The sequence below is a fragment of the Apteryx rowi genome, unplaced genomic scaffold (genome assembly GCF_003343035.1).
Source record: "Apteryx rowi isolate R43461 unplaced genomic scaffold, aptRow1 scaffold_120, whole genome shotgun sequence".
Lineage (NCBI taxonomy): Eukaryota > Metazoa > Chordata > Aves > Apterygiformes > Apterygidae > Apteryx > Apteryx rowi.
In genome coordinates, this window is record NW_020447420.1 from 976,404 (window position 1) to 992,242 (window position 15,839).

Genomic DNA, 15,839 nt, shown 5'->3' on the forward strand with positions numbered 1-15,839 from the left:
TTTCTGGAGGTACCTTTGAGTGACTGAGACTCAACTTTATTCCCCCCCTTTCAAAAAGTAAAGGCTGTGTATTCTAGTAAATATGATGCTTTTAAAAGATTAGTCAACAACAGATTAAGGAAAGTGAGGGCAGTTTTGATTTGTTTATATCAGCAGTTGAATAACATCTCTTTCCAGCATCAGATCAGAGGGGCTTTTTGTTTACAGTTGTTTCCATTCTTGATGCTTCTCTCCTTTCCTGACTTGTAAATGTTTTTAATGCCTAAAATCCTGGAGGGACTGATATTTAACATCTTTGGTATGGTATTGGGACTCAAGATAGAAATGTTGGTAGAATACTGCAAAATGTAAAAAGTTTCCTTCAAAGCATCGTAATTCATCTAGTATGCAGTGTATACATGTCCTAGGTGAGAGCAATAGCCCCACAGGAAAGCTAAATTTCTGCAGCAGCCTGCAGCATTTATGTAAATTTATAACTTATATTTGGGAATTGCACTTTTTAGGTGCTCTGTACAAGTATGAGAGAGTGGTAGTTCAGGAGAATGAAAAGCATCAATGGTTAGGCAGCCGTAAAGTGTCTGTGAGATGGGGCCTGTGAACTTCTCATGCATAGGTTTTACAGACTGAGAAGATAGTTCTGCTTGCATTCATGAAGAACTTGTTGTCCTAGGGCTACCCTGCTGCTTTGAAACCTGGCCTTTGACCACACAGAGACACTTTTGGATGTCAGCTGAATGCACATAACACGTGGGTTTTGTGCAACAGCACAAAATATATTTTCTACAACATGATTTGTTAATGTATTGGCTGAACGACTCTTAGGGTAAAGACAGATGCTTTCCTGAAACGTTAAGTGGTATTGGGGGCAAGGAGGGGAACTGTATGCCTTCCCATGCAAGTCTCTGCCTCTTACTCCCCACCCCAGATTTATAATACTGCATTTCAGCCTAAACAGGCTGCTGGTTGTCTTTATAGCATCTGTGTGGCTTGGTTGCAACATACGTTCCTCGTTCCTGAAGCTGTGAGTAGAGAAAAAAACTTAATGTCCTAGTGGAGTGTCTTCAGGGTGTACAATTTTTTTCAGGTCTTTCTGCAATGTAAGAATATGCTTAAATGTGGTTTGTTTCCTAGGTTCCTTTACCAGCAGTCTCTGACAAGAAGGCAGGTTGCTCCCTCTGCTTTCCCTAGTTTCTTTCCATGAGCAGAAGAGACGATTTTACCCTCTGCCTTGGTAGCAGGCCCAGGCCCTCACGCTGTCAGCCAGGTCAGGAAGCTGAACCTGTGGAATGCTTTCCACGCTGTCTTGGTTTTAGCTGGGTCATCTTTCTTTTTCTCCATTCTTCTCCTGACTTTCCACAGATGAGTATTGTGCTGAAGATGTAGGAACTGGCTCGTCTTGAAGTAGGCTCTTAAAATACATCTTAATTGTCTATAGTCTGAAAGGTCTCTCTTTTTTTTTTTCTTTCTCTCCTTTAATTCGTATGTTCTCATTTTTTTGTTCTCCCCCAGGTTTCTATGGTGTGGAGATTGTTTTTTCTAAAAGTATTTTTCCTGCCTTCCGATGCCTTTCAGAATGGCAGGCAATGAATTTTTTAGCTTATCAGTTGATTGCATAAACAGCTCCTTTCACAGTGGGTCTAGCAGACTCCTTTAATATGAGAACAGCAGTAGGTTTAGTTGTCTGCTCCAGGGCTAACACATATTGACTCGGTCAGTGTTAGCGCTGGTTGGGATAGTTGGTTAGTATAACTTAACGGTAGCATAAAATAAAATTGATTTTACCATTAAATTCAAGGAATGATATACTGACTGTATTAAACGCGCTTTGCAATTTAAACCCCTCAATTTAAAAAAAATGTATCTGAAGTTGCTCTAGAGTGTCCGGTCTACCACAGTGGAACACTGCAGAACCCAAGGGCCTCGCCACGGGATTTAGGTCGAGCTTGCTGTGGAGCACGCAGGACCTGGGGTATTGTCCCTCTTCCTGAAATTCTTGAATCACCTCCTGGCTGCTTCCAACATCTGTTTTTTAGCTCTCACTGTTTGCTTCAATTTCATATGTTGGTGCTTGAAGTACTTACTGTGTTGTGTTTCATGCCATGTGAATGTAAATGTTTAGAGATTTCAGACGCAGGCTGGTGCTTCAAGATATTTGTGTCCTGCTTTGCTAGGCTTGCACCAACAGGCTTTGACATCTGGTTGGTATGTTTTGAGCTCTTTATATTGTCTGGCGCCCGTGTTGTAGTTACCTGACTGTGAGTAGGATAGCTGCTTCCCGGCTTTTTCTGGAGCTCTTCGCCAAGTGGCTTGTGCAGCGCACCCCGTATTCCTGCACTAGTGCTCTAGCGCACTGTCTCGCGGGCATGTAAAAGGCAAGTGAATGTGTGTTACACCTTGTCTAAACCTGGCAATCATAGAGCTGCTTGGTTGGCAGGTTGTGTTCACTGGCTTATCCCCAATAGTTGGGGGGATCTGCCAATTTCTTCTGCATTTGGTAGGCATGAAATACTGGTTCAGGGAAGTATTTCTAAAGTTTGTTTTGTAATTGTGAAGGTTTATCATGACAATTGGTGAAGGATACCTCTGGGTACTTTCCAGTGATTGTAAGAAGCTTGCCTTGATGTTCCCTGGCTTGAATTGGGACCTGTAGGTAATTATTTATGCAAATAGCAGCCAAACAAGCTTCTGCACAAATGGAAACTTGTTACTTAACAAAAATGCTTACCAGATCTAGTAGAGAAGTTTCTGTAAGTCGTTGGTTCTCTCTGCATTTGCCCGGTTAATGGCACGTTTATCTTGCACTAAAATTCTTAGAGAGCACAAAAGAGCCCAAGACATGGCAGCCATTTCCAGACGGGCCCATTTGCTGCTTTTGAGAAATTTGTAGCTCACTTTTGAATGAGCAAAAGGRTAATGCTACATGTATGTACATTTCAAGTAAGCTTTTAAAAGCTCCTCTGCCTTTTTTGGCCTTTCATATTTCCTCATTCAGTTACTAGGCTTATCAGCATTATGTCTTAGAGTTTTTTGTTCAGGTGATTACTGTATGATATGGCATTTTACACCTATGAACAGTAAAAATAGATCTGCAGGTATCACTGTGGGGAGTGAAAACCATGGAACTAAACAATCTTGGAGAAGTAGAGAAAGCATGATATAATTTTTTACCATTCTGTCTAAAATTGCTATGTTATAACAGTAGCAACTAGTGAGCTACAGTTTTCAACAGTTGCAGAAGAAAATGAAATGTAAACAGAACTGGGGCTTGTCTCTCTCTTCTCTTTCTCTCTCTAAATACTCTTGCAGGATAAACACTCACTCTGCAGAAAGGCAAATTTAGAGAGGATTTCTTTGTCCAAGTATGAAATCCAAGTATTGTTTGTTTAAATCCTTTTATTGACAGTTTTGTGTTTGTGAATACAGTACTCAGTTATTTTATTTTATTATTGTTGTGCCATTTCTATTTTTAATTTTGCTCTGTTAGCTAGTGCATTTTGCAATAATTATTCCCATGCTTTGATTCTCAGCTGTTATTTTTAATGAGCCTTGAGAAGGGTAACCTGTGGGAGAGTTGCATGCTCTTTGTTACCATCCCTGTGGAACTGTACATGCATCTAATTTGGCTGAGTTCATAGTGGCCCTCAATTATTGAGTAATATGGCTCTTTTCTTCTTCTTAGGACTGAGTTTGCCCTAAAAGAAATCATGTCATCAGGAGGAGCTGAAGATGATATTCCTCAAGCAGAGAGGAAAACAGTTACAGACTTTTGTTACTTATTGGATAAATCTAAACAGCTCTTCAATGGCTTAAGGTTAGTGGATTTTTGACAGTGTTCCTTGAAAAAAAGCTTTGGAACATATATTTCAATATGTGAGTGGTGCTGAAGTCAGATGCACAATGAACAGGTTAAACACAAAAACAGTACGTTTGTTTAGAAGAGAACAAAGTGCACTTATTTATGAGTAGTTTTGGACCATGTATGCAAGAATGTCTGCAGGAGTAGAAGTTTGTTTCAGGCACTTCTGAGAGAGTAGGGAAGGAGATGTGAGAAATGTGAGTTGTATGTCTCAGTCATGTCAGTTAACAGTAAACTAGACATTGGAAATTCCATGAAGTTGATAGAATTTGTACTGAAAAGCTATGTATGAAGAAGTATGCAACTGAGGACCAGATGTTGCTATACACAGTAGACTGCATGTAAGTTCAAAAGATAACATCCCAGACACCCCCCAGTCCATGTCAAAAACGAACAAAAAACCTAACAGATGAGACAAGCAGGATAGCCCTAGGTGGGAGGGAAAAGCAAAAAAAAAAAAAAAAGGGGGGGGGGGATTTTTGGAAGAAAGTTAGGAAGTGATAAATGGAGACTTCCAAACCACAGCCTGTATGTATCTGGTGAAACAAATTACGTTTAATCTAAACTGTGGAGAATGATCAAATCTGGATTTACCTACAAAACATTTGCAACAAAATCTTGAAAGTCTAGTTGTTCTGTCAGCACCAATAAAAAAAAAAAAGTAATAAGAATAATAGAGAATTCAAGGAAAATAGTTCACATTTGGACAGTGATATGGGCATCCTGCTTATTTTAATATACTCTGAGTTAAAGATAATTTATTTAAGAAGTGTTTTATTTCTAAGTGTTCCTGTAGAATCTCATGAGCAACACAGTTCTAGCTGATATCTAGTTGGCAGTTCAGCCTCTTACTGGTCTCTGAGTAATACTGTATGTTTGGGCCTGTATAGCTTGCTGTTACTCAAACACAGATGGTTAGCAAAGATGTTTTTTCTTTCTTTTTTTTTTTTTCCCCATAAACTATTGATAATCTCTTTCATGTGCTTTAGGAGATGATTGCTCAAGTCCAAAACAAACAGTTTGTGCTCCAAAATCTGAATGGCAAATGGGCAGTAAAGGCAAGCAGCTCCTGGTGATTGCATTCAGCACCTCAGGAAACAGGCTCTAGAGCGAAATGGCTGTGATCTTGAGGCCAGGATTTCTAGTACCGTGCATGCCGTCATATTGGCTTTCTGTTGCAGTTTGTTTGAAATTTTGACCTGAGGCACTGAAGAGGACAAAATAATGCTGTTCATGTGTGGGTCCACTACGCTCAAGTTCAGACCACAGAGACAGCGGAGCACCTGCAGCCATTCTGTCTTTTCTCTTTGGCAGAGAGGGAATTAGTACCTGTATCAGGTTTCCAAATGAGAGATCTAGCTTCTGCCTGTATGCATGGTATTTTGCAGAAAAGAAACCATCTTACCCAGCTAGATGAAAGGAGGATGGAAAATATCTTTGAATGGAATCTGGGTGATAAGAATAGTAAGATGGGCTTCAGCAGCCAGCTCTGCTGTGTGAATACAGCAACATACCAGAATGGGAGCCTGCRTCTGTCCTTACTGTAACTTCACGTGATTAATGTAGTTGCTTGTCACACTGAACTTGAACACTGTTTCACTCACAGTATTTCTCAGAGGCTGTGATTCCTGTGGGAATAATGACCGGGTAAAGCAGCAATATAATTTTCAGGTATCTCCTTTGTTAGTGCTTTGTTCTCTTCTGGACAGTTCACCTGGAAAGGACTTGGCAAGTACCCTGATTCTTAGTCCAATTGCTTGCTTTTCCTTTTAGCATAATAAATGCATTGATGCATGCCTGCCTTCTTCTGTTTCGAAGATGATGGTGGCCTTTGCTGCAGTGTTTTATGCTATTCTGTTGCCCCTACAATGTTTCATGAAAAGAAGTGGTGGGGGAGGGAGAGGAGAGCAGTGATTTCCTTCCTGAAATCTCCTCTGGGCACTTGAGCTGCAGGGAACTGAGCCTATAGCTGTGTTGGCAGCTGCTTAGTTATTGCTGCTGCCAAAAATGCAAGGGCTCAGCCTGCCACGTCTTTGTTTCAGTAGCATTTCCTTCCTCTCTTCCCAATGTAGATGCCAAATACAGCATTTGAGGAAAACATATGATGATCTGCCAAAGTTGCTGCTCCAAAGTATACTTCATGCTTGCACCAACAGTGATACTTGTCCTTTTGTGGCCATATCTGCTAAAATAACTTTTAGAGGGGAGGTCGTCTTTATGGTATCTCTCCTCCCTTGTTGAACAGCCCAAACTATGTGTTATAAGCAACTGTTAATGAAGTATGTTCCAGTTTCTCTTTTCCTTCCTTTTCCCACTCCTAATACCTTTTCTCTTGGGGAAAAATGCTTGGAGGAGAAGAGCGAGTGTGTTAGGAAGCAGTTTTTTGTGGTGTTCTGTTACCAATTATTATTTTCTTTTTAATATTAAAAAGTTTTAAATGTGCTCGGTATCATAGGGATGCTTGAAACTTTAAGAAATGGAAAGACTTTCCGCATGTATCTTCCTTTCCCAGGATGTAAGGCCTTGTTGCTCATTTTGCAGGCTGCAGGAATCATGACAGCTCCTTTCATGGAAAGAAATGGTGGCATTTTACTGTTCATTTGTTTCTCAGACTTCTAGTAAGATGCATGAAGCAAACTGAACCTCTTAATTTTGCATGATGCTGGTTGTTGTCTGTTGATCTTGATGGCTCCCATTTAAAAATGTGAAATCACAGTCCTTTCCTAAAAGCCGTTAGACTTAACTGTGAATATGACAAAAAAAAACCAAAAAAAAMCCCCAATGGATGAGTGGCTCCAGGAAAATGAGTGTGGATGGATGAATGGGTGTGAGTTACAGAACTGTTCATGGCAGTTGTCATGCACAAAACAAATTTTGTAGTCCAGATGCAGTATATTGCAGGGCAGACCACCCTCTAACAGCATCTTTAGCTTTGTTGTCTGGATATTTCTGCCTTCTGTCATTTGTACCCTTTGCTGCAATTCAGCTACCATTTGGCTTTGTGCATCCCCTTGATAACAAGTTCCTGTCAATATAAGTTTCCTCTGCTACCCTTCGTCTCTCTGAAAAGACCTGGGGTTGGAGGTTTGCAGGCTTTATGCCAGTTTTCACGTTACTATCCCATCGTCCTCAGTTACCCTTCCAGAAGATCAGSTGTCCGGACACATCAGCTGGCCTGCTGAATGGGCAGCTTCTTGCCTTCACTGATGATGATTTAGAAAAAACAGGACCCTGTTAGATTCAGCTAATGCAGCAGGCTGTAGCCCTGGGTGTCCTGGGAGGGGACTGACTTCTCGCACTGATTGCGTCAGYGAGGCAAGTTGCTGTAAGTGCTGCTGGTGTAATAAGGTGTAGGTAACTAGTCATCTGTGTAGAACGGCCCTAAATTGAAGCAAATCCATTTCATCCTCTCCATCTGAAATGCTTCTTGGTGCTGCTTCCTCCTTCCTGTAAAGCTGGTCAGTCACAGCATGAGCGAGTACCTCTGCCRCCTGCCTGTTCTGTACCCAGCATCCTGAGTCAAGTACAGGGGAAAGAAAGAAAGGAAGGGCTGTCACCTTTTTGTCTCCGTATAGCTCTGTTACCCTTCTGTAGCTCTTAAAGTAGTGAAACGTTTAAGTATTATGTAGCTGTTTTCCGTTCAAGTCGGGTGTGTAATATTTCTGGATCGTATATTCCATATCCACTTGAGCGGGAGGGGCTCTGTTAATAATGCACTTTGTGATCAGCTGAGCCTTTAAAGTACTTCTGGACTATTTCTCAACAAATAGAGCAGATCCTATGGTACCTTGATTAAAGAAACTATGCAGTAAATGTCCTTTCTTGCTTATACCATCCACTTTCTCACAGCAAAATTTCTTGATCTGTGGGAGCAACATGTGAACACAAAACAGCAAAATGGGTAGGAAAATGGATGGTAGCAAAGGCCACTCTTGTCTGCAAAAATCTGTGACGGAAACATGGTAATGCATTGTCATAAATGAAGTTTTATTATAGCCATGTCAGAATACTATCAAAAGAACAAGTGCTAGTGTCTGTTTCCATGGAGATCCTTCCTGTTCCCTGGGGAGCCGAGGAATTGCATGGTATTGTGCAGCTATGCCAGCTGCAATTAGCCTAGCATGCTGCTCGAGCAGTGCACGTGTGGACACCCAGCAGTGACTGGGGACAACAATGGCCAAACACGTGTACACCGCGCTGACAGCGACGTTGTAAAATGCCCCTAATCGTTTCTCATAATCAGAACAAATGCAGGGCACTGAGCTGAACTAGGCTTTATAGGAATGCTTGGGCGTATACAGAGAAGCAGGTATGGARGCAAGGCATTAACAGTGAGAGGTGTGCTAGGGAGGATGACAGGTGAGGTACAAAGAATGTAGTGGCCTACTGATGATGGATAGTGCATGATCATCATCAGAAAATAGATAGCTGTTTAYTTCCTGATTTGTTTGTGCAAATACCTACTTTTTCTCAGTGTTTGAAGGAGGAGGGGTACATTTTGTCATCTCTTTGTGCTAGTCCTTTGCTCAAACGTCCTCGGCAACTTGGCCTGAAAAACCCAAATTACTACTTGTAGGGTTCTCTGAGTCAACTTGTTAATTCAGTTATTCTTGAAATTAGTGCCAGGAAGCACCTTTTTCTTTTCCTTTCTGAGTGTTGTTTGTTTTGTATTTTGCATTCTACTTTTTTTTTTTTTGAAAATAATAAAGATTGAATTTTAGCATGAAAACTTGTGCACTAGCTAATTAAATTTGGCATTACTTCTTGCTATACCAAAGCACACAGTCTATCTTAAACATTTATTTGAACAATTTCTTAACTTTATTTGTTTAGCTAAAGTGCTTACATCTATTACCACAATAGAAAGTGGTGAACAATTCATTGCAGTAAATGCTTTAAATTTGTGTGTGTTTCTATCAAGCTGTATTTAGATGAAGATGTATATTGTGTCGGTGCTCTGAAGCACATGTTTATACTCTTGCTTATCCCTCACTGCATCGAAGTGTGTTCCAAGATTCTGCACAGCCAATTGCAAGTTTGGAAGGACCTTGTTTTTTGGTAAAATCCTGCCTAGACTCCTTGGCATCTTCATAGAATAGCAGCAGCAGGTACCGGAATGGCTTTCCAGAGTGGTAGGAGACATGGCTGATAACAGATTCATTTTGCATATAGTAACTCAGCTAGGTCCCCTCAAGCTGTGTGGGAAGTACAGCTGGCTGATGAGCAAAGGAATATTAATTTCCTTTCTACCTAGGGTGCTGTTAAAGCAATTACAGTTAGCAGAAATGAGCCAGTACATTGCTCTGGAAATCCTAGTGTACTGCTTTGCTTGTCTTATTCCTCCAGAGAACATGGCATGGTTACCAAAAGGTGGTGTTTCCCTGCAGTCTGGCCCTCCCAGGCTTGGAAGTGGAATATGCTGCTTTTCTATGCCAGTCTGATGAAGACTGAGGCATTAAATGGGTCAGGTAGGTTAACCAGCCCAGTGATTTGATAGCGCATTCCCTGAAGAAATCGTTCTTGAATCAAAAGAAAAATTATGGCATCTTGAAAAAGCTACTCCACTTCCATGTAGAGGTGTGTATCTGCTTTGAATCACCTGCATAGATCTGAAAGCAACATTCATTCATTGAGACTGAGGGATTTTGGTTTCTTCTGTTGCATTTGTTCCAAGATTCTAGTAACTCATAGACGAAGGCCTTTTGTTAAGATTGAGAACAAATATCTTTAAAGCTAAAATCCTTAGCGCTACATCACAGGTGGGGGTGGAGGGGAATATATCGCAACATGGAAATCAAGTGAAGGTGTAGAGACAGAATTCAAGTAGCTTGACTAACTTGTTTTAAAGCACTGGTGACCCATGTGAAAAAGGCAGAAGAACTCAAGTTCTGACTGACATATCACTGAACAAGAGTTAGAGGGTGACAAATGTTCCTTTGATGATGTGCCCTGACCCAGTGAATGTTAGCTGTGGGCATCTATGTGCTTACTTGACCTGGTGACTTTTGGACAGCTGGTTTATGTATCATGTTATAGGGTCCGGTTCTGGAACACATTGAGCAGCCTCATCCATTTTTAAAAGATGGTTTCCTTAATGAGTAACAAGAGAAATACTATCAATCTAAATGAGTCTAAATGAACTAATTTCCATTAGATTGTTCTGCTTGTTCTTGGGTTGGGGTGGTGTGTGGTGGTGGTGATTTTTTGACTGTGATATTTTAAGGATCCAGTTTAACTTTTATGTGCATATAACCATAAAATTATTTCTTTCTTAGCAAGAATATAGGTATAGGCTGAATTTTAAAACATTTCAAGTCAGTTCTGAACAAAGCTATCCTGTCATTGATGCAAATCTGCTGCTGACATGCTGAGATGACTGAAATCTGCTCAGTAACTCTGCATTTGTCCCTTGTCTGTTGCAGGGATTTACCTCAGTATGGGCAAAAGCAGTGGCAGTCCTATTTTGGGCGAACATTTGATGTTTACACCAAGCTATGGAAATTTCAACAGCAACATCGGTAAGAARCTGTTGTAGGCAGCTGTGTTCTATGAATTTAAGTGCAACTTTAATCGGTGGTATTATGGTATGCCTAGAGGCCCCAGTTAACACTGAGATTTCACTGTGTTATTCAGGCATGAAGGGAGGAATAGTCACTTACTATAGTGTTCGCAGTCTAATAAATTAATGTTGCAGAGTTTTCACTGTGACTTTTTTTTTTTTTAACAAAACCTTTTGTTCAACTCGAATACGTGTTGCTTTAATGTATTACCAAAGAGAAGCTGGGATGAGGGCTTCTGCAGTGCAGAAACCCATCTGGAATGGTGTGAAGTGTCTTGCTGCAGTGTGGGCTCTGATCTTTCACACCTTACGTTGGCTGTGTAGTCCGAGTGTTCTCATGGGAAGTTGTGACCTTTTGTTTTGTGTATTTTGTGCAACATACTTACATATAGCTCTGTCAWGTTTTTGCAACATAATGGTCCTTGGTCTGGTGTGTGTATGCAATGCTCTTGGCTCTGTGAGGGACTGCCACTGGGAATGCCACACCAGTAATGAAAGTAGAATTTGGCCTTACAATGGCTCTTTGTCTTGTCTGGTGTGATGTTCTGAGAAATTCTGGAATGCCTTTTAATCTTTCTTTTCTCTCTTGCGAAATAGACAAGTATTGGACAATCGGTATGGGTTGAAGCGGTGGCAAATTGGGGAAATTGCTTCCAAGATTGGGCAGCTCTATTACCATTATTAGTAAGTAAGCACAGAAAAGGATTCAGTAGGGAAATGCAGTGTTAGTGGCAGTTCCATGCCAAATGTATGGATACTCAGTCAGGAGGCTGCTGAGGTAGAAATGAATGTGTCAGTTGAGCCATGATGCCTGTTTCTGAATGAGGAGGCACCTGGGACTGCATGGGGGTGCTGCAGAGAGAGGCACCTGTGAGCCTGATACTACATTACTAGAGTCACATTGATACTGCCTAAGGACTTGTCTCCTACCTCAAAAGTATCTGCAATTCTTTCATGTGTGCTGCATTTGACTCTTGTGCAGAAGTGAGATTTACAAGTTTGGGAGCTTAATGTTCCTTTAAACTTTTGAATTAACCTGTCACCTGTACATATGGGCACAAGATGGGCAGATCTGACTGCTATCTGAAATRGAATCCAAGCTCTGAAATCTGTCTTCCCTGCATGCACAAAGAATGAGAGTCTGGCYTTCATACGATGTTACTTGAGGAGGGAGTTTTGCCATTGATGCACAAGATGGCTGAGGGGGCAGGAAGGGAGGGTTGGGCATGGATTTCCATCTGGAGCAGTGAGCTAATCTGCATCTTCCTCTACAGCTTGCGCACTTCTGAAACCAGCTATCTGAATGAAGCTTTCTCCTTCTATTCAGCAATTAGGCAGAGGTCATACTATTCCCAAGTCAACAAAGAAGACAGGTATGTCTGAACTGATGTCCTCCTTTTTTTCAGGACTAGAACTGTGTATGAAAATAACAAATAATTATAAACTATGTTTGTAGGAACAAAACTGGGATAAAATCARTGTTGTTGGAGGAAGTTTCTTCTAATCCTTCAACCATGATTAGAATCCTCGGTATAAATAAGAGCTTTGCTGGAAGACGGGAGGGATATTCTGTTGTCTGGCCCTGGCTAGCAAGCTGCTAGGCCCACAGCTTTGTCACTTAGAGTCCTGAGCAGTAGTAGTGCTGGGAACTAGTATTCTGCAGCTGGAAGATAAGTCAGTGGGGATGAAGCAGAGGAACCTGTTTGTTTCTTCTAATGAGGCTTTTCAGAGGAAGGGCTGTCAGTACTGCAGTACAACAGCCCTCTATAACTGCCTGGGACAAAATCCAGGAGCCTCAGGAGGCCAGTGCAGGAGGAATAGCATCTTCCCATAAGACACCATACTGAGAAAGGAATACTTGAAACAGTGCTATGCCATGACAGTGCAGAACAGGTGCTGCCTGCCAAGAACATAGATCAAGAAATAAGAACAGGTAGAGGAATCAGTTTTGGATCCTGATCCTGTGTTCTATCTAGTAAACCTTGGTCCCCTCATCAAGTTAAAGTTATAGAAGAAATCATTAGATATCAACATAAATGCAGAAGGTCATTCAGTTAAGGAATTTCCTGCCAAGCATTCAAGGATCTCTGGACTTCATTAGTTGCACTTCTGCAGACATTCTGTTGTCTAAATGCATCTGTGCTCTACAAATAGATGAAAGTTTCCCTGCTCTGTTCTGGTATCTGTTAATCCTATGATCTTGTCTCCTAAAAAAAAATTTCTCATTTTCAGTCTGAGCACTTGAGCTTTTTCAGACAACGTAGGATTGACTACACATGTTTCTAGATGCTGTTAGAAGATTTTAGAAATGGATGAGTAATTACAGGATGTGCTGACTTGCAGATGTTTAAGTTGTCTCAGGTGTTTGGACTTTGAGCCAGCTGTGACTATCATGTGATGCAGTGGAGTTGGATACAGCCCATGAACTGTCAAAAGGTTTGAAGAGCCAGCTATTTTATCTGACTCCCATGCCTCTTCTCAACTAAGGAGCCTGTGGGGGAGGTTGGGGCTCTCCTGATCTGTATTTTATGGCCCTGTATGCCAAATATGCCCTGCTGGACTCAATTTTAAATAAAGCTCTAAGTAGCCAGGTAGCTATTGTTTGGTCTCCACATGAATGTAGCTAGAACTTCTAATCTGCAGAGCCTTCAGCCTCGTTCTGGTCTCTAACTCCTCCCCTCCTCCTTCCCAGTTCCCCAATTGCCGGTTAATGTTCTGTTTTAATCTCAAATTTGGTTGTGTTGTTTTCGTTGCTGTGTTTAGGCCTGAATTGGTGGTTAAGAAGCTGCGTTATTATGCAAGGTTTATAGTAGTTTGTCTCTTGCTCAACAAAATGGATGTTGTAAAGGACCTCGTAAAGGTATGTTAAAATGAGGATTAAGAGGTGGGGGGCTGCTGGTTATAGTCTATTTAATTTGAAATCTCACTTGTTAAACCTGTAGTGTAGCTGCGGCTGCATAGCTTTTCATTCTTTTCTTGTTTACTTTGACCATGCTCTGGGAGATCACAGAAGAAAGAATAACATGAATAGCTGTGGAGACATGCCAGTATGACACGAACATTTGGCTAGAGAGAAAATGTACAAATGTATATAGTTAGCTGAGAATAAACTGTAAGATGGATGTTATTCATCTGAAAGTGTGAGGATCATCCAGTTACCTTTGGTATATCCTCATTCCCATAGTGGCTTTAAAAGATCAGTGCAATCTTGTCCAAGTCTTCATGACACTTCATTGCTGTGAAAGCCAATGTCTCCTAGTTTGATATTGAGCTTATTTCTCTTCCTTTCCAACCTGTTTCACTTTGTCCCACTTCTAGGACACATCCTGAATACATTTTGCCCCTTCCAGAGACCCATGAAAATGCTAAAGGATGTAGATAATATTATGAAATTGGAGAGGTTGGATCTGCATATGCCTCTGCTGTGGGAGTAAAGTACTGAATGCATATAAACACAACTCTTTAGGTACAACAAATAGAGTATAGACCAATGTTCATCATTGCCTTTCTAGTATATCTGACATACGACTCGGAGAATATCTTCTGTGAATCAGACATTTAATAATGAAACTTTAAGCCCAAATGACTTGATAGTGGTGTTTGAACACCGATTAAAAGTATTCCAGTAGTTACAGCTTAGAATGGGAGATACCTTTATGTACAACAAAAGCAACAGCATGCTTCTCATGACAACATATGCTTCCCAAATCCCTCTAACAACTTTCCTGTAAGCAGCTTCTGGTATTGACAGTTTTGTGTAAGTTGTGTTACTGTCTTCGTATCTAAGCTTACTTGAACTAGCAGAAGCAGCAGCTATAAAAGGCATACCATTCACTTTCCGAATGCATCTAAAGTTACCTGTAACCTTACATTTGAGTCCCTGTTATCTGTTGCATACAATAATAACCAGTGAGGCAGCTGTATGTAAGTGTGATAGTTGAACTTAATTCCAGATATTCTTTGCATTTAGACTTACTTAAAAGACACTTTGTATTGTAAAAACTCATTGTAACCTTGGCATTCTGTCTCCTGAAAGAGCATGTTTTGGCTGTCATGTTAGTTGCAAGTGTGTTGTATAAGTTCTCAAGTAAAATGATCTTTTTCCTTCTTAAAGAAGCTGTGTTTTAAGGCCAGCACAGCTAACCAAACTGTAAACTTACTGACTGACTATTATGCTCTCAGTTTAAGAAGTAACTGTATTTTTCTTTGAACTTTTTCCATCAGGAGCTGTCAGATGAAATTGAAGATTACACTCATCGTTTTAATACTGAGGATCAGGTAGAATGGAACCTGGTTCTTCAGGAAGTGGCAGCTTTTATTGAGGTGAGAATATCATTTCCTTTTAATTGCCAATTTAAAAGTAAAATTTTCTGACTTCTTCACCAAAGTGTTCCTGTACCACCACCTCTGTGTGGTAAGCAGGTGTGCTGTGTGCGGGGACAGTATTCCTGTCCAACTTAATCATTGAAATGTGTTTACAGTAGTGTAGCAGTGACAGCTGTTAAAGTGCCTGAAGAGTCAGATCTGGTCATGTAACATAGTGAAGACAGAAGCATGAAGCAGAGACCCACTTGGTCGCCTTTTTGTTTTTGATCTTGGTGTTCAGAAAATGGTGGAATTGAAAGCACAGCAGTTATCATGGTCAGTATTTTGGAAAGACTACCAACTGTAGTCCTGTTGTTGTGGAAGCCAATCCAATTTGCTGACGTTTTGATTGTGTTTCAGAGCGTACTTTGATTGTTGGAGTACTGGCGTATTACACTGGCAATGCCTGAGCAGTATGTAATGGAAAATACAGTGTAATCATGACAATTAACTGATAGTGTCTCTTAGCATAGTTGTAACATGGCTGGCTTCTAAAGCCTGTTAAAAGGAAAATAAATTTATTTATTCCATGCAGCAGTAGACAGTGTTCTGCTGTCCTCCTTTTGTACAGGATGTCACTGTGTAACGAGTATTTATTTAAATATTGCTAGACTGGAYGGCAGCATTATCATTGGCTCATCTCCTTTACTATTTGTTTCCAGGAAGGGAAGGCAAACTAAAGCAACGCAGCATTCTTCTGTAGTGTAGGAATGTTTAGTTTATTCTGTGTGAACTGTAAGATCATTGAAGATATTTGGTTCCTCAGGTCTAGAAAAGCTAAAGCAGAGTTACATCATTTGAGGGAGAATGTTTTTTCTATCAGCTATACATTCAAGTGCTTGTACCAGGTATTTCCTTGTAGTCCCTAAGAGCTGCTGCTTTTCCAAGTGGAAAGGCATTACTCTGTGGCCTGCATGCAAATATAGAAAGATACATATGGCAAATTAATTTTAAAAATCTGCCTCAGTTATGCAATGCTTGTTGTAAGTGACAAGACTTCTTTCTTCTCTCTAATTSCGAATCTGTACATTTCCTTGAATTCATGATTTAATTTGGTTG

At 40.7% G+C, this 15,839-nt stretch overlaps 1 protein-coding gene across 7 annotated transcripts in view; it reads left to right on the forward strand.

Annotated features, from left to right (window-relative positions):
* Nucleotides 1-2,630: 2,630 nt before the first annotated feature.
* The window catches only part of SCAI (suppressor of cancer cell invasion), a 29,359-nt gene continuing 16,150 nt past the window's right edge, over nucleotides 2,631-15,839 (forward strand). For 6 of the 7 annotated variants that reach the window (XM_026089762.1, XM_026089770.1, XM_026089805.1 and 3 more), the window contains exons 1-7: nucleotides 2,631-2,650; nucleotides 3,680-3,811; nucleotides 10,279-10,374; nucleotides 11,013-11,099; nucleotides 11,690-11,788; nucleotides 13,179-13,275; nucleotides 14,640-14,738. In XM_026089762.1, the coding sequence (XP_025945547.1) occupies nucleotides 3,705-3,811; nucleotides 10,279-10,374; nucleotides 11,013-11,099; nucleotides 11,690-11,788; nucleotides 13,179-13,275; nucleotides 14,640-14,738 (585 nt within the window). In that variant the 5' untranslated portion in view covers nucleotides 2,631-2,650; nucleotides 3,680-3,704. The remainder of the gene's footprint in view (nucleotides 2,651-3,679; nucleotides 3,812-10,278; nucleotides 10,375-11,012; nucleotides 11,100-11,689; nucleotides 11,789-13,178; nucleotides 13,276-14,639; nucleotides 14,739-15,839) is intronic. The other variant, XM_026089797.1, reaches the window with a different exon arrangement.